This window comes from Mus pahari, chromosome 10, assembly GCF_900095145.1.
Source record: "Mus pahari chromosome 10, PAHARI_EIJ_v1.1, whole genome shotgun sequence".
In the NCBI taxonomy this organism is placed as follows: domain Eukaryota; kingdom Metazoa; phylum Chordata; class Mammalia; order Rodentia; family Muridae; genus Mus; species Mus pahari.
Genome location: NC_034599.1, coordinates 99,628,927 through 99,648,184, shown reverse-complemented (window position 1 = coordinate 99,648,184; position 19,258 = coordinate 99,628,927). Strand labels below are relative to the sequence as shown.

At 56.7% G+C, this 19,258-nt stretch overlaps 3 protein-coding genes across 8 annotated transcripts in view; 1 reads left to right on the top strand and 2 right to left on the bottom strand.

Annotated features, from left to right (window-relative positions):
- Window positions 1-2,921: 2,921 nt before the first annotated feature.
- On the top strand, window positions 2,922-4,979 carry Gpr62 (G protein-coupled receptor 62). Its single transcript, XM_021207832.2, has one exon. It carries the CDS (start codon window positions 3,232-3,234, stop codon window positions 4,324-4,326), a length of 1,095 nt encoding a protein of 364 aa, XP_021063491.1. The 5' UTR covers window positions 2,922-3,231; the 3' UTR covers window positions 4,327-4,979.
- Window positions 4,980-5,007: 28 nt separating this feature from the next.
- Pcbp4 (poly(rC) binding protein 4) lies at window positions 5,008-15,307 on the bottom strand. Of its 3 annotated transcripts, XM_021206561.2 has the most exons (14): window positions 15,047-15,307; window positions 14,676-14,784; window positions 8,588-8,732; window positions 8,436-8,459; window positions 8,313-8,345; window positions 7,980-8,096; window positions 7,628-7,759; window positions 7,360-7,488; window positions 7,042-7,116; window positions 6,847-6,891; window positions 6,708-6,771; window positions 6,544-6,596; window positions 6,285-6,454; window positions 5,011-5,882 (listed from the first exon to the last, which is right to left on the bottom strand). In XM_021206561.2, exons 3-14 carry the CDS (start codon window positions 8,666-8,668, stop codon window positions 5,594-5,596), a joined length of 1,212 nt encoding a protein of 403 aa, XP_021062220.1. In that variant the 5' UTR covers window positions 8,669-8,732; window positions 14,676-14,784; window positions 15,047-15,307; the 3' UTR covers window positions 5,011-5,593. The 3 variants fall into 3 exon arrangements, with proteins under 3 accessions (XP_021062219.1, XP_021062220.1, XP_029398686.1); XM_021206560.1 differs by lacking the exon at window positions 15,047-15,307 and having other exon boundaries at window positions 5,008-5,882; window positions 14,676-14,856; XM_029542826.1 differs by lacking the exon at window positions 15,047-15,307 and having other exon boundaries at window positions 5,012-5,685; window positions 14,676-14,849.
- A 465-nt stretch (window positions 15,308-15,772) lies between these two features.
- Window positions 15,773-19,258, bottom strand: part of Abhd14b (abhydrolase domain containing 14B) — a 4,964-nt gene continuing 1,478 nt past the window's right edge. For 2 of the 4 annotated variants that reach the window (XM_029542832.1, XM_021207647.2), the window contains exons 2-4: window positions 18,460-18,687; window positions 17,063-17,304; window positions 15,773-16,699 (exon numbers count right to left, since the gene is read on the bottom strand). In XM_029542832.1, coding sequence (XP_029398692.1) covers window positions 16,520-16,699; window positions 17,063-17,304; window positions 18,460-18,670 — 633 coding nt within the window. In that variant the 5' untranslated portion in view covers window positions 18,671-18,687 and the 3' untranslated portion in view covers window positions 15,773-16,519. Of the gene's footprint in view, window positions 16,700-17,062; window positions 17,305-18,459; window positions 18,778-19,258 lie in introns of all 4 variants that reach the window. The other 2 variants (XM_029542831.1, XM_029542830.1) reach the window with 1 other exon arrangement.

The following is a 19,258-nucleotide window of genomic DNA, read 5'->3' as shown; positions in this document are numbered from 1 at the left end:
CTCTGGCTGTCCTGGAACTCGATCAATAGACCAGCCTGGTCTCCAACTCAGAGATCCACCTGCCTCTGCCCCAGTCCTGGGACTAAAGGCATGTGCCACTACTGCCTTGTCGAATTCTTTTCTTTTCTTTTTTTTTTTTTTTTAAATACAGGTTCTCATTATGTAGCCAGGATGGTCATTATGAAGACCAAGTTGGCCTTGAACTCAGATCCTCCTGCCTCTGCCTGCTATGTTCTGGGATCAAAGGCATGTGTCACTATGTCTAACATTTTTTTTTTTTTAAATTAAGCTTAGTGATTTGGGAGGGAGTATGCACCCACCCACCCCCAGTCTCCTCCTGTTCATTGTTGTCCTTTCTAGACTCCTCTCTCCCCTGCTGTCTGCTGTTCCTATGGACCCTGCTGAGCTTCCCCTGGGATGTGGAGGCCCACAAGGCTGCCCCACACCTGCAGGCCTGTCAGGGCAGGGAGAAGAGTGAGGGGGTGGCTTTGCTCCACTCTCTGAATGAACACCTCCCAGATCCAGCTTCACCCTCTAGAGGCAAAGCACATCTAAGCTGTGGGAATGTCAGTAGAGAAGGGGGTGTCTATGTGGACCAGCTCTGGGAAGCAGGTGACCAGAGTGACAGCTGTATGCTCTGAAGCACATGCCTCCCTCCTCTCTTTCCCCCAACCTCATCTGAATGATGGGACACTGGGACGGTGACCTGTCAAAGTCCACCAGGGAATGAGTCACTCTGCGAGGCTGGAGCCTGATTGTGAGGGCTGAAGGGATGCTGGCCTCACTCTGTGAAGACCTTGGAGGCGCTGGCCCTTACAGCCCAGGAAGAGAGGCTCCAAACGACCACACGCACAGATGTGAGACAGGACATCAGAAAAGGACAGTGCCCACTAAAGCACCATGGGAAGGGTAATGTGAGCTGAGGCTGGTGTGCATTTGGAATGGATGGTCAGGGCAGGCTTCTCTTGTGAGTACAAAACTGAAGTAAATACCAAAACAAAAGTTAATACAGTAGCTTATGCCTGGAGTCCCAGCACTCCGGATGAAGGCAGACTAGGAACTAAGGTCCTTCTTAGCTACGTGAGTTTGAGGCCAACCTAGACTATGGTAGATCCTGCCTCAAAAAAAACACAAACCATAGCCAAGCAAGAGAGCAAGTCACAGGGCAGGCAGAGGATCCGCAAAGACCCTTCAGAGCAGTTTGCCAGGCGAGAGACACACGCAGCAAGTGACCGTCATGTCTGCAGCATGGTGGGCAAGGAGAGAGAGGGAGGTGGGGGTGAGCAGAAGGCAGAAGACGGCCTGGGAGGCCACCTCGCTGCTCTGCACAGAGGAGCTCAAACTGATGGTGGACGGACAGCCCTTGGACAGAAGGGGACTGGTTTCAGGTGCCACCTGGCTTAGTTTTCAAAGGGTCCCCTGCAGCTACTACACTGCTAAGAGTGGACTGTAGGGGGCAGGTTGGTGGGAAACATCCAGCCAGCAAGGCAGGAATCACACAGTGACCGGCCATGGGGACTGGGTACAGGGAGAGAACAGAAATGATCGCACGGGAGACAATGAGGCAATCCAGAGATGGGCAATAGCGAGGAAGCCATCAGCACCCAGAGGCTCTATGGACAGTGGGAGGAGACAGTGACCATGCAAGGGTCATCTCCCACGAGCAAGAACATAGAAGAGCCTCCATGAGGGAAGCCATAGCTCCAGGGCTAGAGGCTGTCTCCCCCAGGGGGCTGTAGAGGCCTAGGCTAAGCTGTGAGGGGAAACACCATGACTTCCTCCTTCTTCCCACTCTCTAGTTTTCTGCTGGGAACTTCTGTTGGCTGAATATTCCCCCGGGAAGGACGGGAACAGGAAGGTAGAGTGGGGACAGGACCGAAGGACAAATCAGCTGAGCAGTTTGAGACGCAGGAGCAAAAAGGCAAAGCCAGTTAGGGGAATGCTGGGACGGATGCTCTGGGTGGGCAGCGGGTGGGCGGGGCAGCGGTATTGGTGATAAGAAATGACTGGATTCCCTGGACTTTTGACAAAGTGGATCGGGGGTGGGAGAAAAGAAAGCTAAGAAAGCTAAGAAAGCTCTATCCCGAGGAGTTTGCCAGGAAGATTCTGCAAGGAGCCAGTTAGGGAACAGTCAAGGGCCCCGGTTTTGGTTTTGTTCAGGACATAGGATGTTTGAGGTGCCCATTAATCAAAGTCCTAGGGAGAGGCTCAAGTCTGGTTCAAGGGAGAGGGCCCTTCAGACACCAGCTTCGTTCTCAGTGTCTAGGTAGAGTCGTCATGGAGTTGGGGTGACTGTAACTGGAGCATGGGCCCCTTCCCCTGGAGTTACAGGGCTCTCCTTGAGTCACCTACGGGGTGGGGGTGGAGGGCTGGGGGGGAGGCAGAGATGCTACATACTGACTGGCCAGGACTCTGCTTCCTGGGGAGGTCTTGTTAGCTCAAGCTTCCCGAGTTCTGAGCTTGGGAAGGGGTGGTGCTAATGATGCACGTGCAGGGTGCTCTTTCAAAGAGAGCCCGTTTGCCAGCCATCAAAGTACAGGACCAGCTAAGCATCCATTTTTCTGCTAAGCCCCCCACTTCACATGTATTCCACAAGGTGAGGTGCCAAGGTGACACTGACTGAGCAGCAATTGTGTGCCATGTTCTGAGATTTCTCTCTCTCTCCTCCCCTCAGATCTCCTGGGGGTTCCAAGCAAATCTAAAAGGTTTGTTTGTTTGTTTGTTTGTTTGTTTTTTCTGATTCCTGGGCTACCTTGAGAAAAGTAACGCCTGACCAAACTGCCCCCACGTCCCACCCCTGAGCAAGACGGGGAAGGGTCTAGGCTCAGTAAGCTGTACCCTCGGGCCATTTCACAGAAGAGCCTCCAGTCTCCAGCTGGCAGCTGTTAGAGCCAAGGGGGCTGGCACCAGGCCCTGCCCCTCCCTTACTAAGCTGTGTGTGTCTTCAAAGGGAAGCATCGGAGTGACAGCCGGTACCATCTCCACAGAGGCTGAGTCGCTGGAGCTGTGCTAGGGCAGGGGGGGAAAGCTGAGCCAGGCTCAGCCTTGCATCCACCCATAGGGTCTACCAAACCCCACAAGAAGATGGGAGCCTGGGCGTTGGAGTCACCTCCTGGGCAGCCTACAAGGTGAGAGGCCTTGAGGAGCATGGGACAGGTGATGGGGATCCCGGAGCCAGAGGCTCCATTTCCGCTCTCCCTCTAGCAACCCCAGTGAAGCCTGAACGTTCAGATGGCCAACGGCTCGGGGCTCAGCGTCACGGAACTCGCGGGCTCGGTGGGGTTTATCCTGGCGGTTCTCGTAGAGGTGGGGGCCGTGCTGGGCAACGGCACTCTGCTCGTGGTGGTGCTGCGCACGCCGGACCTTCAAGATGCCTTCTACTTGGCGCACTTGTGCGTCGTGGACCTGCTGGCGGCTGCCTCCATCATGCCTCTGGGCCTGCTGGCCGCGCCACCCGGGCTGGGCAGTGTGCCCCTGGACCCCTCGTCGTGCCGGGCGGCGCGCTTCCTCTCGGCGGCTCTGCTCCCCGCGTGCACGCTCGGCGTGGCCGCTCTCGGCCTGGCGCGCTACCGCCTCATAGTGCATCCGCTGCGGCCAGGCGCGCGCCCGGCGCCCGCGCTCGTGCTCACCGCGGTGTGGTCCGCGGCCGCGCTCCTGGGCGCGCTCTCCTTGCTCGGGCCACCGCCCGCGCCACCTCCGGCCCCGGCTCGCTGCTCCGTCCTGGCCGGGGGGCTCGGGCCCTTCCGGCCGCTCTGGGCGATGCTAGCCTTCGCGCTGCCCGCCCTCCTGCTGCTGGCCGCCTACGGTAGCATCTTCCTGGTGGCGCGGCGCGCCGCTCTCCGGCCTCCACGCGGGACCCGGCCCCGCTCCGACTCTCTAGACAGTCGCCTCTCCTTCTTGCCTCCCCTCCGGCCACGTCTGCCCGGGGGCAAGGCGGCCCTGGCCCCAGCCCTGGCCGTGGGCCAGTTTGCAGCCTGCTGGCTGCCTTATGGCTGCGCGTGCTTGGCGCCCGCGGCGCGCGCCGCAGCGGCGGAGGCTGCTGTCACCTGGGTAGCCTACTCCGCCTTCGCCGCTCACCCCTTTCTCTATGGCCTGCTGCAGCGCCCGGTGCGCCTGGCGCTGGGCCGCCTCACCCGCCGAGCGCTGCCTCAGACCCCGAAAGCCTGCACATCGCAAGCCTGGGACCTGCAGACACTCCTTCGGCGCCTCCAGGGACTCCGCAAGGACCCTGTCCTAGGCCCTTCTGAGGCACCAGAACAGACCAGAGAATTGGCAAGACAGAGCCAGACAGAGTGTGTCAGAGGCCACCTGAGAGATTTCTCCTGAGTTGGGGAAAGGAGGGTGAGATTGGAGGGCACACCCACCCCCTAGGTTGTGACAGGTACTCTGCACGGACTGCTGGCACTGAAATGGCAGCCGGGGTGGTACTTAGCCTGGTGAGGTTTTCTCAGGAACCTGATTCTGGGCGGAACACTAGCTGTGTGATCTTGAACTCAATCCTACCTTTCCAGGGGCCTCAGTGTTCTCATCTGTGTGCTGTACCATCATCTCCTAAGGACCCCTTCAGTGTAGTAGGCTTTTTAAACTCATGAATACTCCCTGATCCAGAGAGGAGAAAGGCAGGCATGGTCAAAGAAATGAGGGTCCTAAGAACTCACAGCCAGAAGGATGAGTCAAGCGGGACAGGATCTGGGTTACACCACAGCAGGAGGAACCGGTGGAGAAGCGTACTGCGTTCCCTGCTATCTGTAGCATGGAGAAGCTGGACAGTTCGACTCAAACTCATCACCCAAGCTGCTCAGAAAACCTCCGGATTGGTTTGGTGCTAAAGGCAGGAGATTGAACACAGGACCCCCAAAGGGCCCTTCGGTTTCACCCCAGAACTGACACGAGGAAGGGACTGTGGGTCAACTAGGGACTGTGGATTCAGACTGGGGTTCTTTGGGGTTTCAGTTTCACCCCTTCCCTGGAAGTTTTGTTACCCCGACACTAGTATTACTGCACGGCTTTCTGGTCGCTGAGAATATTTATTCAAAAACAGGGATTGAAAAAACTGTACAGTGTCTGCTGCTGAGACTGGGCCCCTGCCCCCCAGGCCACACCCCCTGCTACAGGCAGAGCCCTCTCTTTGGGTTGCCCCCGGACAAGCCCAGCCAGTCTATTCCAGTCAAAAGGGTATCAGTGGAAGCAGCAGGATCTGCAGGGGATGAGGAGAAGCTTGGCCCCGGCCGCCCCTCACTCTCCTCCAATTCCCACTGGGGCAGCAGGATGAAGCCCAAAGGGATGGAGAGGACATGGGTAACCCCTCCCACGGCAGGGCCCTGGGGAGCCCCTGGCCATTCTCTGCATCCAAGCATAGGTCTGAAGGGGTGGGGCCCCTGCCCTGGGGCCGCCCATACTCCTAGAACCCTGGGCCAGAAACTGTCCCCTCTCAGAGGAGGATCTCCAAAGATGGGGCAGGGTAGGGGGTGCATCCATGCGTCTGGCATTACTGGCGCTTGAGACCCCATGGTGGAGTCTCCTTGGGCAGGAAGGATGTGGAGGCAGCCCCTGCCGGCGGTCCTGCCTGCCCCCGCCGGTGCCTCAGCCGGCCTCAGTAGGGGGAGAATTTCTGCCGTTCAGCTTTCTTGCTCCCATTGGCCGCTGCCATCTTGGCAGTGTAGGCCGCCAAGCCCGGCGGTGGCCCTGGGGAAGCAGGTGGTAGAGCCAGGAAGGGCACAGGCTTGAGGCCGATGAAGTTGGAGAGGGAGATGGCATAAGGTGTGCCCAGCAGGCCTGGGGGAGCTGTGGGCAGGGCCGTCAGGGGTGGCGAGAAAGGGGTGGGCAGGTCTGCGGGGGCTGAGCCAGGCGTCCCCCCAGAGGTAGACTTGGCCGTCTCTAGACTGGAGAGAGGGATACAGAGGGGAGATGAAGGGAGAGGTGGGGGTGAGACAGGAGCCATGAGGTTAGCCAAAAGATAGCAGAGGAGTAGACTGGAGCGGGTGCGGGCTGGGTGTGTCTTGGGGAAGGATAGGAAAGGTACAAAGGGAGGAAGGGAGAGCAGAAACCACAGGCAGACAGGACAGGTTAAGGGGAGAAATAAGAGAGAAGATCCGGAAAAAAATGGCAAGGATAAGATAGGATATGCGGAATGGATACAAAAGTAGTAAATGAAGCAACATGGATGTCTTAGGTAGAATATAAAGGAAAGGAGGAGCTGAGGAGCACTAGAGAACTGCTCCAGAGCACAGGAGGTACTCCCTTCCGCCCCCACCTGTGCTCCCCGCTGCCCACCCCATGCTCACCAGGCAGTGATGAGGTACTGAGCCAGGGCGATGGAGACCGGTGAGCCTGTGATGGTCACATGCCGCTCCCCAGCACCCTCTGCTTGGTTCCCGATCTTAATATGTGCCCCTGACATCTGCCGGATCTCGCTGATCTTGCTGCCCTGGCGTCCGATCACACAGCCAATCAGCTAGAGGGGAGGCAGAATTTAACCTTGAGCAAGGGCTAGACCCCTGGACCCCCCACCATCCCTCCCACAGCCCCCCAGCTTCTGCTCACATCATTGGGAACCAGAAACTCCTGCGAGCTGGTCTGCGTGCTGGGATCCAGTCCTGAGGCAGGGGAGAAGGACTGAGTGTGGCTTGAGGGCTCTACGGGGCCTCCCCATCCACTGCAAGGGATGCCCGACTGGCTGGCTGCCTCCTTCAGCCATAACTGCTTACCTGGTACCACACTGGGTGATGCAAAGGGAACGGCGTGGCCTGAGAGCTGCTGGAGCTTGGTGACCTGGGTCAGACAACAGGGTCAGAGGTTAGAGGGGGCAGTCCAGAAAGGGGGTGTCTCAGGCTATGGGCCACTCACCTCTGCAGGGGTCACTGCTCCATACTGACCCTGGACAGAGAAACCCTGGGGGAATGAAGTGGTTGAAAAGGGAGTCACTGTGACAGGTCAGGACAGTCCAGTCAGATCACTCCCTGTCCCCTCCTCAGACCCTCCAATTTTTTATTCTTCTCCCTCCTCCACCCTGGTCCCCCCCTACCCCCATGCTTCCCTCACCTGGTTGGCCGAGAGGAGGACAGTACCTAGGGAGAGGCTCGGATGATACGGGATAGTGGCTCCTTTGGGTGGGGACTGAGAGGCACAAATTGAGAAGCTTTGTCAGGATCCTCTCAGGCCTCCCCAAGAACCCCCTCTCGAGCCTGAAGGTACTCCCGTGGCTCTCAGGGGAATGAATCCCAGAGAGCTCTAGGGCTTACAATCAACCTACAGCTGTAGCTCTGCCTACCCCACCCCACCCGCTGTCACAGCCAGACAATCTGGATGGTTGACGAGCACCCGGGCCTCTCCTTCCCCTTCTCCCACCCCAGGAAGCACCTCCAGGATAACAGCACAGATCTGGCGCACACACAGGATGATGGCATCAGGCACCCCAGACACAGTGACAGCACGCTCTGTGGAATTTGGGAGCAGGTCCCCTGCCACCTGCACCTGGGCTCCTGTAGTCTGCAAACAGAAAAAGTAACCAGTTCTTTCCACTGCAACAGCCAAGAGAAAGGCTACAAGGGCCCGGGCATAGAGCGCCTTGGGAACTCTAGTCCCCTCTCCCATTGAAGGGCAGAAGATATGCCCCTCTGTGTGGTACCTCTCGGATCTCCTTGATTTTGGTGCCTGCCTTCCCAATCAGTGATCCACACTGGCTGGCAGGGATGACAAGGCGCAAGGTCACTGGAGGTCTGGAGACACTGCCACCATTTGCAGGAGCAGCACAAAGGTCCTGGGGCAGCGGGACAGTGAGTCAGCCAGGTATGTCCCAGATACTCCCCCACCCTCCCAAGAACTTTCCTGAAGAGGAAAAGAATGCCTCCCTCCCCAGACCTCCTCCAAGGGAGCTCAGCCTTGGACTTGACCTTCCCTCCCCCATAGCTGCTATCTGGAGACAGGGTCAGGTTTCTCACAGGCAGCCACCCTCAGACTCCCACCCCAGAGGCACAGACCTCATCCAGCTTGAAGGCAATCATGGAGACTGCGTGGAAGACAGCAGCTGTAGATCCAGTGATGGTGGTGATTCGCTCAGGGCAGGAGCCCTCCGAGATGGTGATCCGGGCACTGCTCTGCAGGTGTGGGACAAGCTCTGGGCAGCAGGCAGCTTCCCCACGGTGGTGGCAGGGATGGATTTGTCTGCTCCTCCCACTAGGCCCCAGCCAAGACTAGAAACTGCCATTCTGGGCATTCACTAATCACAGGTGGAGTGATCCACCGGGGAAATGGCCTCCTTGCCTACCCTCAGCATCAGGGCCCCCGGGCTCCTCCCCTGACCACATCTTTACCTGTTCCCGGATTCGCTTTACAGTCTCTCCCTTCTGTAAGGAGACAAAACCAAGATTCCTAACTGGTCACCTCTTTACCAGGCTAAGTCGAGGGGAAGATACAGAGCAGGGCTGGACACCTACCTTCCCAATGATGCTGCCCACCTCCTGCAAAGATAGCAAAGGTGGACTCAGCCGGGCACGAGTGCTCCCGCTCCTCCTGTCACTCAGGCAGGGAGGGAGCATTGAGAGCAGACATGTGCCACCTCTGGGCTATGCCAGCCCCACCCACTCACCTTCCCGTGCATCAGCATCCGCAGGGTGAGGGTGATACTAAGCTCTGGCTCCTCCTCCAGCCCCGCATCTGAACTGCTCATCCTGTCAGGCGGGGCTGGGGCCACAGCGGCCTGGGAGTGTGTCCACACTGTGGCTCAGCTGGCTCTGAACAGGGGAGGAGAGAGCACCTGAGAGGAGCCCTGGCGTGGCAACCCCAGAACCAGGCCAGTCAAACCCAACGGGAAGGGAGATAGTATGGGATGAGTACACTGTCTTCAGACACACTGGAAGCAAGCAGGGATCGGATCCCATTACAGATGGTTATGAGCCACCATGTGGGTGCTGGGATTTGAACTCAGGACCTCCGGAAGAGCAGTCAGTGCTCTTAGCCGCTGAGCCATCTCTCCAGTCCCAGACCTTGAGTTCTAAGTGCCTTTCTGACCAGTGTATTTGTGTGCATCTTCCTGGTTGTGTAACCCTGGTCATGTAACCCTTCTGGGCCTCAGTCACCCAACCTAGAAAATAACTACTGATTCCTACACTCCAAACTTCTGAGCAGTGACATAAGTCAACCACAGGATAGATACCCAGCCGGTTTCCTTGACTATTTCTCCCTTCCTCCCTGTTATTAGAAGGATGGTAGGAGATTATAGCTCAGTGGTTGAATGCTTGCCTAGAATACATGCTGTCCGAGGCCTGAGCACCAGCATGGGACAAGAGGGGGATGAATGAAGTGGTCTGGGCGTCTATGAGAAGCCACAGGACAGCTTCCTCCCAGACTTGGACGAAAGGACCCCTGTGGATTGAGCCTCCATGGTGGAGTTAAGGTTGAGTGTACTCTGGGCACAGGCCTATAAACCCAGGATGTACCCAAGCTAGGGCAGGAGGCTCTCATTCAAGGCTAGCCTGGGCTATGTGTTAAGAGTCCATTTCAAAAAAAGAAAGAAAGAAAGAAAAGTATACTCTAAATATGAGGTATCTGCTTCCAGAATCCAAAGAGGGACCTAGAGCCTGGTAAAAGTTTGGGGCAGGAGCCCTTGAGGTGATTTCCTATGGACCAGGGGACATTGGAGGAGAGGGTCACTGCAAATGGCTCTGGGCATGATCCACTCAATATTGACATACAAGTAAAGGCGGGCTCTCTCTACAGTGCTATTTCTGATCCATTTCCTGTGTGCTCAGAATGGCCCGTACACAGTAAGAAGCATAGAGACACATAGGCCACATTTCCACCTAGGACAGACACACTACTATACCAGATACATGTCACTGGGGCTCTGGGGCTCAATTTCCACACACAGCAGAAAGGATCTGTCTCCTTGGGAATCGGGTAATGGGTAAGAGAAGGATTTGGTGGGCTGCAGGAACGTCAAGGCCATTAACTGATGGAGCAAGGCGGAGCCTGAGATTAGCTACTGGGATTAGTTTAGCCGCCAGCCCTCCCCACCCCACCCACCCCACCGGCCAGCCCTCCCCACCCGACCCCTTTCCATGCCTCAACTTAATCCTGAACCTTAATCCTCCTCAGAAATCCTTCAGCAGCGGCTGTCTCTCCTCAAGGCCCAGACTTGATGGTGAACTCACTGGAGACCACAGCCCACGGAGGACAGACAATGGGTCTGAACCCAGACATCACCTTTGCCAACCCTCTGCCCTATCCTGACATGAGGGTCGAGGTTTCTGAGCTCTGTTCAAAGCCCTCCTCTAAGTGCCAGCCCAAGTTTGGGTAAGGGGTGGACAGGAAGTTCCCAACCCAGCTTTCTCTTGGACACCTGAGTGAGCACTGAGTACCAAACGCAGCCTCCTCCCTGCTTGCTCTGGAGACAATCAGGATGGCGACCCTGTCCCTAAGTGCCCTTCCCCAGATGCCCACTTCTTTCATTTGAGTTCTGCCATAGACTGGCCAGAGGGTGGAGACCAGCAATAGATGTGGGGCCTGTGTTCTCTGGGCATCCTGGCCAACCTCACGCTGGCTGCCCTTGCTAGACATTCCCCTGGCTGCCTGCACTTCCCCCATCAAAGCGCCTGCTGTGATGACGTGAATAGTTTCTGTCTCCCTGGACAGCCTAGCCTGGGAGCCCCTTAGAACAGGAGCCAAAGCTGCCACCTTCTCCTAGTGTCCCCTAGTGTCCCCAGGGCTCAGTTCAGAGCCAGGCTAGAGAGGGTGCTCGGACATGCCGGTGACGGGAACAGATGAATTTGCTGCACACAAGGGCAACTTAATAGCTAAAGGGTCTGTAATCTGCCCAAGGTCATAGAAAGTGGGGGGAGTAGAGGGAAGAATAGGGTCCAACAAGCTAGCGCAGGACTGGACCAGGCTCCATCTGGGTCCCGTTTGTTCTAGTCTATGTCTCTTAGTCCCTTTTCTGAATTGGAGTTTGGAGTTTGGTGGCCTGGGGAGCCCCCGTCTGACCTATGGCTGTTTGTTCTGTCTGGGACCTCCCCACCCAATATAACCTTAAGCTCCAGAATTCTGCGGCCTCTAATTGGATGACAAAGAGTGAGAGACCTGAAAGAAACTCTCATATCATCTCTTCACTTCTGTGACCCTAGGAAAGATGGACTATGGGCAGAACCGCTCAGTCTTGCCATGAAGATGCCTGGGTCTGTGGCAAAGATCCACTGGGCCAAATTCGATCCGCGATCTTGACCTAGCTCTTCCCTGGCCTGGATCTGGATTTACCCACCTGCCCTGTTTGGGAAGCTGGGGTGAGGGAGAGCTGTTGGTATCTCTGTGACCCTGTTCCAGAGACGCTCGAGTTTTTCCTATCTTTTGGAAAGAATAGAGCTTCTGACCCTCCTCTAGGCCTCTCTCCCAGAGCCCTAAGCATTAAGTAGCCCCACTGGGCATTCATGACCAGATGCTCCGCTTTCGCTGAGTTTGAAGGCGTATCTTGCTGCTTCGGTTTGGTGGGCCCCAGGTCTCTGCTGGGCCACCCACGTGGCAGCCACACATCATGCCACGCTGACCTCCAGCTCACCTCTGAGGGTGCCCAGCCCCCTCTGGTCAGCAGAGCTCCCTGGCAAGAACATCCCACCATCAGACCAAGCCTCTGACCTCAGGCCCCCTCCTCAGACCAAGGGCCTACTCCTTCTGAACCTGGCTTCCTGCCATCCTGGCTGAAGGGGCTTGGGGGGGGGGTGACAGCTGTATAAGCGATGGTGGCTGCCCCCTTCCTGCCCCTCCCCCCCAGCTGTCTCTCTCCCATGACAGCTGCCCAATCAAAGGGCTGGGGGCTTAGCCAGCTTCCCCCCCACACTCAGGGATCAAGTGTCCTCTCTGGCTTTGTTCTAGTGGGAGAACAATCCAGAGGAGGGGAAGGCTCCCTGGGCCAGTTGAAGCAAGTAGACTGGCCCGCCCCTCGGGGGATTCCCTCTGCTCTACTGCCCAGTGTGTCTGGACCACAAGATACTGTGGACCCACCTGGGCTGGGGAAGGTTGGGGGAATCCAGTCTCCAACTTCACCCTAGATCGCATGCTCAGTGTGTTCCCCTTAGCAATCCTAACCTAACAGTCTCCTCCAATCCTTACTCCAAAAACAGCCATACTGGCCACACCCGGATGATGCTGGGGAATGGTTGAGCATCAGGCATGGCAGGGTGTGGCAGGAGGGTGGCCACTGGGCCTTGGGGAGGGGGTTGGCAGCCTGGAGTGCTCCTGACTCCCTTGTCCATCCCCTACCCTGGGCATGCTCACCCTTGCTGATTAGCCTGGTTTCCACAAAGCTGCCCAGCATCCTCAGACCCAGCCTCAGCCTTTCAGCCTTCCAGGATGGCCAACCATCCCTAGTGTGGAGTGGAGGGGAGGGGGGAAGGACTAGGGGAGTTCCGGGCTCTGGTTCTTTGATGTAAGCCTGTCTTGTAAAGTACCAGGGAAGAGGAACATCGAAACATTAGAAGCTGATAAACTAGTAGGTGCCAGAAATGCTCTACCCTCCTCAGAGCCTGCCAAGAGTCTTCACAGCAAGGGAAACCAAGGCAGGCTCAGGACCCGCTCCCTCACTGGTACTGTCTATCCAAGTGGAAAGAGCTCTCTAATTGCAGATCTCCATGCTGAAGACTGTACGCTCCCTCTGCTATTTAACAACCATCCATGATTCCCTGAGACCCAAAGGGATTAAAACCTGACCTGTGCATCAGTAATAGAGGTCTCCATGGTCCGGCTCCTACCAACTTCTCTGCTCCATTCCTTATACAGACCCGGCCACAAAACAGGCCTAGCAACTCCAGGCCTCAGACAGAACCTGGCACATAATGCCAGCTTAAAACACTTATCCCCTTCACATCTTTGGCAAAATTCTTCTCAAAAGCCTCCTCCTCCACGGAGCCCTCCCTCCCCAACTTTCAAACCAGATGAAATTCCTCTGGCCTCTGTGCCTTCCAAAGACAGCAAGTCAAAGGAGGCCCACTGGGCATTTCTAAGCCTATCTTTCTGCTACAAAAGAATAGGAAATTTGAGACAGGATCTGGCCCTGGGGGGTAAGGGGAGGAGGGGTCAGGGCTCACAGGCCTTGGAATATCAGAAACCAGCAGCCTTAGAATCCTGGGGCCGGGGGACTGAGCACGTGGGCAGTTAGGACACGCCTGGTTAGCACTCCAAGTTCAGAGTTCACTCAGCATCCCAACCCCTGTTTCTGCTGGGCTCCCTGGGCACGTTGCTGAAGTGAGGAATTTGAGAATTCCGAGCAACCAGACTGGGTCCCCTAGCAGGAAGAGGAGCCGGTAGGAACCCTGGAGTGAGAGATAGGCTTCACAGCATGAAGGTGGGCTCAGCCAATCACAACTGGAAAAGCCTCACCAATCAAGAGAGGAACCTGGGGCCTAGGGAGGAAGGGAGCTGTTTAGAGGACTGCATGGGAGGCGTCGGGCAGGCCAGGAGACCCCGTGGGTCCACCTGTACAGCTTAGCGCTCTTTCTTTCCTTCAGGAGCTAGGCACTGGGGATGGAGGCTAGAGGAGAGTGGGCGGGTGGACAGAGCCTGTCTGGGGACACAGGGTGGGGCAAGCCAGCCTCTCTGCAGCCTGGGCCTGCCAGGGTGTGTGGGCCGCCCGCTCCCAGCCCCCCACCCTGAGCATGCAAAGAGAACAATCCCCTTGTGTTTGGGCAGCCTGAGCCTGCGTGCTGATGAAGGCTACGGGGTGGGGGCTGGGATAGGGGTGCTTTGAAAGTCAAGGGGGGGTTCCAGGACCTAGAAAGATAATATTCTCAAATGGAAAAAACAATAGACCCTCCCAGATGTTGGCCCTGGGGCCACCACGGTGACCCCACTGAGCACTGAATGCCAGAGATCAACTCCTGGCCAAAGCTTGGTGTGTTTATAGGGAAGACAGGAACCCTGGGGACACATGCCTTGTTGGTCCAGGAAGAAGGTAACTGTCCTTGGCTTGGTGGGAACCCAAAGCCACACATTCTGAGAGAAGGGGTGTGAATGGACCCTGGAGGACCATTCCCTTGGGTGCCGGGGTGGGGCGGGGCCCTGGGTGCCACAGGTCTCAAGATGGCGGGCCTGGTTTAGGAGTGTGAGGAGGTGGGCACCTCCCTCTCCTGGCCAGGGATGCATGAAGGCCAGGTTTAAGTATGTGGCAGAGCCCCTTCACCTCCATCCCCAGTACCCCAGCCAAGAAGCTAGGTCAGAGCTAGAGATGAAGAGCCACAGGAAAAGGGAGAACACTGTGCTCCCAACTATCTCCATCCACCTTGGCCTGGAGGTCTGTGTCTGGCTCCCCTAAGGACTGCAGAGAATGGGAAGGGGTGTGTGTGTGAGCCAGGAGCTGCGGAGAATGGCAGACGAAGTAAAACCCGAACCCGGGACATGAGGTCCAGAACTGAGAGCAAGCTCAAAGGGCAGAAACGGCAAACAGGATGAGAGCCTCAAACCTGGTACCCAAGGTCCAAGAAACCCCTCCCTGTAGTGGGGTGTTCCCCTGGAAAACCAACGCCCCCCACCTGTACAGGCCTCAGCCGCATTGGACAGAAAACGTGTTCTTCGCAGCGTTCCCCCCCCCCCAGGACCGCGGTCGGGTGCACACTGGAGCGGATTCCCCGCCCCCCCCCAGCGAACCCCCAAACTTCAATGGCCCGCGGTGCCCCGCCCGGCCCGCGCCTTACCTCGCTGGGGCTGTTCTGCGGCGGCGGCAGCGGCGGCGCGGCGGCTGGGCCGCTCAGTCCCACATTGTCCCCGGGAAAGGCGGCCGCTCACAACTGCGAGTGACATCAGCTGCGAACAATGAGGGGTTTGACAGGCGCGGAGCCCGGCAGGCCCGGAGCCCGGCTCCGCGCCCCCCCACCCCCACCCCCCGGCCCGCCTGGCCCGGCCCCGCCCCGCCCCCTCCCCGGATCCGATTACAGCGCGGCGGGCCCGCCCCAGCAGCCCCAGTGCCGCAGCCGCCCGCCCCGCCCCGCCCCGCCCCGCGCGGTCCGGCGCCCGAAGCATCCGTCGTTTCCGGGAGGGAGCGATGGACCCTTCCCATGCGGCTCACCAGGGGCCCCGGATCCTCCCTGTATGGCTCTCTCCCGGCCTGTCCTTCCCGCCCAGCGCTTCTGCGGAGCTCCCCGCAGCCTTCATCTCAGTCCTGGCCGCGCCTCCCGGCTTCTGTCCCACGGCCCTCCGCCCTGCCCCGGCTCTTGCTTCTTCACCATCCTTCACTCCGGGGTCCAGCCCACCTAGACCCGCTATCTCCGGCGTCCGCACTGTCCGACCCTGGCCCTGGTCCTCCCAGGAGAGGCTACCCGACCAGCTGGAGGAGGGGCCTGAGAGCCGTTTGGCCCTTAAACAACCTGTCCCGTGATCCTTCAAATCTACTGCCAAATTCCTTTTGGAGTTAGGGTTTTAAGGGTCAGAGTGCCATTAACTCCTTTACTAAGAAAGGGGTAGGGGTGTATGTATGTGTATGTGTGTATGTGTGTGTGTGTGTTGGTGGGGGTAAATGAGCCTGCCCTTCCCCCATCTCAGAGCAGATACTCTCCCCCTTTCGGTAATCGGCTCATATGGGTCCCACTGACCTACACCTCCCCCCTCAGCTGAGTCTCTTGGCACCTGGATGTATGTGGGTGGGGAGGGGAATCCAATCTCCCTTTCCCTCCATCTGGCCTAGTGGACAAAGGGCAGGGGGACCATCTGGTCCCGCCAGGGTGGGGGAGGAGCCCACAGTGGCAGTCCCAAGGGGAAGGGGGAGGGGCGGCGCTCCGGATACAGCAAAAGCATGTGAGGTTTAATTGTATCACTTTATTTCAGGGACCTCCGCAGTCGGTCTCCTCTCCTCATCCCACTCCCAAACCTCAGGGCAGGAAATGGGCTTGGCTGAGAAGACTCGTGCTTGATTACCTGGGGAGGTGTGCAGCCCCCAAGAAGAAGGGAGNAGATTTGAAAAGCACCTCCCCTTCTGAGGAGGCAATTTTGGTCTGGGACCAGTTGCAAGGGGTAGGAAAGAGAGATCCAGGGTTGGCCATATTTTTATCCTGGCAAGTGGGTCTCTTACAAAAAGACTCCCTCCGTCCTTCAGGAAACTGCACGTGTACCTGTGCAAGCTACACAGAATGTGGGACCCCTGTGCTGCTCCCAAGGGAAAGGTTCTGTCTGGATGTGGGATGGATCTAAACAGGCATACCCGTATGTTATCTGTGGNCTAAGGGTAGGGGAGCAGAAGGAATGGCTGTCCTGTGGAGCTGCTGNAGAGGGAGATGGATCCGAAAGTAAAGTAAGGCAGACTTGAGAACCAAGCGGGAGCCTATAGAGGAAGTTTAAGGATTACCCACAATCAGAGTTCTCCCCTTGAACCCGACGCTTTTTCCACTTGATTTTACCTCCTTGATCTGATCTGTCACTGCAAGAGAAAAACAGAAATGATAGGAACCCAGACAGATGTATAGACAGACCTGCTACAGGTGAGGCAGAAGCCAGAGACCAGGAGAAGACAGCAAGAGATCCTAGAGCAGGCAGTCGGGACTGAGTCTCAGGCTAGCCCTTGCAGGAAATCCAGCAGCCCCTTATGCCACTCATCAGGCTTGTCCAAGTAACAGGGATGCCCCGCCCCTTCCATGACCAGCACTCTGTGNTTGGGCAGCTGCTTCAGGTGTTGAAAGCTGGAGGAGCCCATGGGGTCCTGATCTCCATATACAATGAGAGCTGGAGTCTAAGGGGAAGGAAAGGAAAACAGAATCGGAGGCTGGTCGTACCAGCCCACCTTCTAAGGGTTAGCTTCCGGCCTCACCACCTCTTTAGTCTCTTCCTGCCCTCCTGAGGAGAGACATGCGGATACAGTGGGTGGAGACCTTGGTTTGTGCTTTCCCCAGTACACAGTCTTATACAGGGATTGGCATAACAATCCACTAAGTCAACCGAAAGGGGTCTCCCCAGAAACCACCTGATTGGTTACCCAGCTCCCAGATGAAGAAGACCCAGGGATGGACCCCGCCTTGCTCCTGAGATACCATCTCAGTGACACACACAGACACACACACACACACACACACACACACACACACACACACGGTACCTTCACACTGGTGTAGTCCTCAGCGTTGATTTTGTCTGTGCAGATAGGAGCCACTGGTACAAAGCCCCGGAGTTGGGACCCGGGGGCCACGAGGAAGGGCAGTGAATACATGCCACTCAATGATGGACTGATCACAACTGGGGGTCCCAGCCCCAGGGCATCCACCACAGCAGCCAGGAAGCTGCCAGGGGCCAGTTCCCCAATAGGGGCAGGGGCTGCTGCTTCCTTGGATTGCCCAAGACCTGCAGGGAGTCGGGCGTAGGAGAGACAAGGGCAATGAATGGGAAGGGTCCCTTCCTCCGCTCCATGCCCAGGTTCCCGTAACACCCAGCAGTAGACTGAATTCATTCGCGCCCACAGCCCAGTGTAGTATATCTGTGGCGAGAACAAGACAATTCTTATGTTTGTGTTTGCACTAACAGTGTCCTGAAGAGAATGAAGCTCTGGGGTCTATCAGGGCTGGTCTGAGTCCCAGGTCTCCCTGTTTACTCTAAAGATGACCACAGGTTAAAATAAACCTCTTAGCCCTCCTCAGCTGCAGTTTCCGTATCTGTTTAAAAGGGATAAGGAATGTGCCCGCCATTTAAAGTTGTATAAATTAACTGTTTAAAAGGCACGGAGCCGCAACTTGACACTGGAGGAGTGTGCTTCGGCAGTGGGACCTACCAGTCGCCTCCCCCCCGCCCCCAACAACATTAGTGTAGATCTTCCCGTGAAGCTGAGCCCAACCCACTGTTGGAAGCTAGCCTGGCCAGGCTGGAAATCTGCCCTTGAAACCTGAAACTGTATCAGCTCTAGCCCGTGAGGGGATTAGATCCTGTCAGATAGGCTATGTCTCCAATTCCTCACTCCACACTGAAAGCGGTGGAGCCTGGTCATTCAGGTTCTGTTAAGCAATTTGGAAGCAGTTCCCACCTCCCTCAGGGCCCAGCTCAAGGACTCTGCTTGCAAATAGGAGACCAGGTCCTTAGCTAGCCATCAGGCCCTGCTTCCCAAGACTCTGGAAGACTCGCTGTTAGTGCTGTCATCAGACTGAATATGGTTCTATCCAGGTACTTTGCTTCCCATCAACTGGGCACCCTCTACTGCTTGTCATTACATACTAGCTAATACATTCATACAGTGACCTCCTTCCGTGCTCACAAGGGACAGTCACCACCAGCAGGAATGTGGTACCTACCATTACAGATGAGGGAAGTGAGCCCAAAGGCATCGAGACACAGGCCCAGGACCAGGGAAAACCAGCTGAACCATGTATTGACCCTTCTAGAGCAGGACTAGACAAGTTCAAAGGTCTAGCTATCTGACTGCCAAGCACAGAGCCCAGCAGAGTCCTTCCAGTCCTCCAGACTCACGTTTTCCCCAACCCTGGCCCAGAAGCCAGGCCCCAGAAGTACCTGGCAGATCAATGGCCACAGCTCTGTAGCCAGCCTCGGCCAGCCTCTGCAGAGTACCCAGGTTCTGCCAAGTCTCCGAGGAGAAGCGGATACCATGCAACAGCAGCACAGAGAAGCGGACAAGCTGCCCACTGCCAGGCCGGGCCTCTCTGAAGAAGAGGTTCTGGCCCTGCACCTGGATGGTGCCCCCACGCTGGTCCACACCGGCCATGCCCAGTGGTGATGTGCCTGCAGTTCAAAGCCAGGCTGGTGAGAAATGAAGGAAGCCCTGCCTGTGAGCAGCAGGGAGCAGTTAGGTGGCCACCAGGTCTCGAGGATCTGAATTAAGGTCAGGAAAAGCAGGTATTATTTCTGCTGCTGTCAGTTGGTTGCTTGATGTTGGGCTTTAACTGTCTTAACAGAAACACGGCAGAATTACAAATGTCCTTTAAGAATTTAAGAAAGGGCTGGTGAAATGGCTCAGTGAGTAAGAGCACCGACTACTCTTCTGAAGGTCCTGAGTTAAAATCCCAGCAACACATGGTGGTTCACAACCATCCATAATGAGATCTGACGCCCTCTTTGGGAGTGTCTGAAGACAGCTACAGTGTACTTACATATAATAAATAATTTTTTTTTTTTTTGGTTTTTCGAGACAGGGTTTCTCTGTATAGCCCTGGCTAACCTGGAACTCACTTTGTACACCAGGATGGCCTCGAACTCTAGAAATCCACCTGCCTCTGCCTCCCAGGTGCTGGGATTAAAGGCATGCGCCACCACGCCCGGCATAATAAATAAATCTTTTTTTTTTTTTTTTTTT

Excerpts from the sequence above, each read along its gene's own strand:
- Gpr62 (XM_021207832.2), top strand. The coding sequence starts at position 3,232 with ATGGCCAACGGCTCGGGGCTCAGCGTCACGGAACTCGCGGGCTCGGTG.
- Pcbp4 (XM_021206561.2), bottom strand. The coding sequence starts at position 8,668 with ATGAGCAGTTCAGATGCGGGGCTGGAGGAGGAGCCAGAGCTTAGTATC. Across the intron at positions 8,346-8,435 it reads TGGGCAGCATCATTGGGAAG|AAGGGAGAGACTGTAAAGCG; the intron begins GTAGGTGTCCAG and ends GTCTCCTTACAG. Across the intron at positions 7,489-7,627 it reads AAATCAAGGAGATCCGAGAG|ACTACAGGAGCCCAGGTGCA; the intron begins GTACCACACAGA and ends TTCTGTTTGCAG.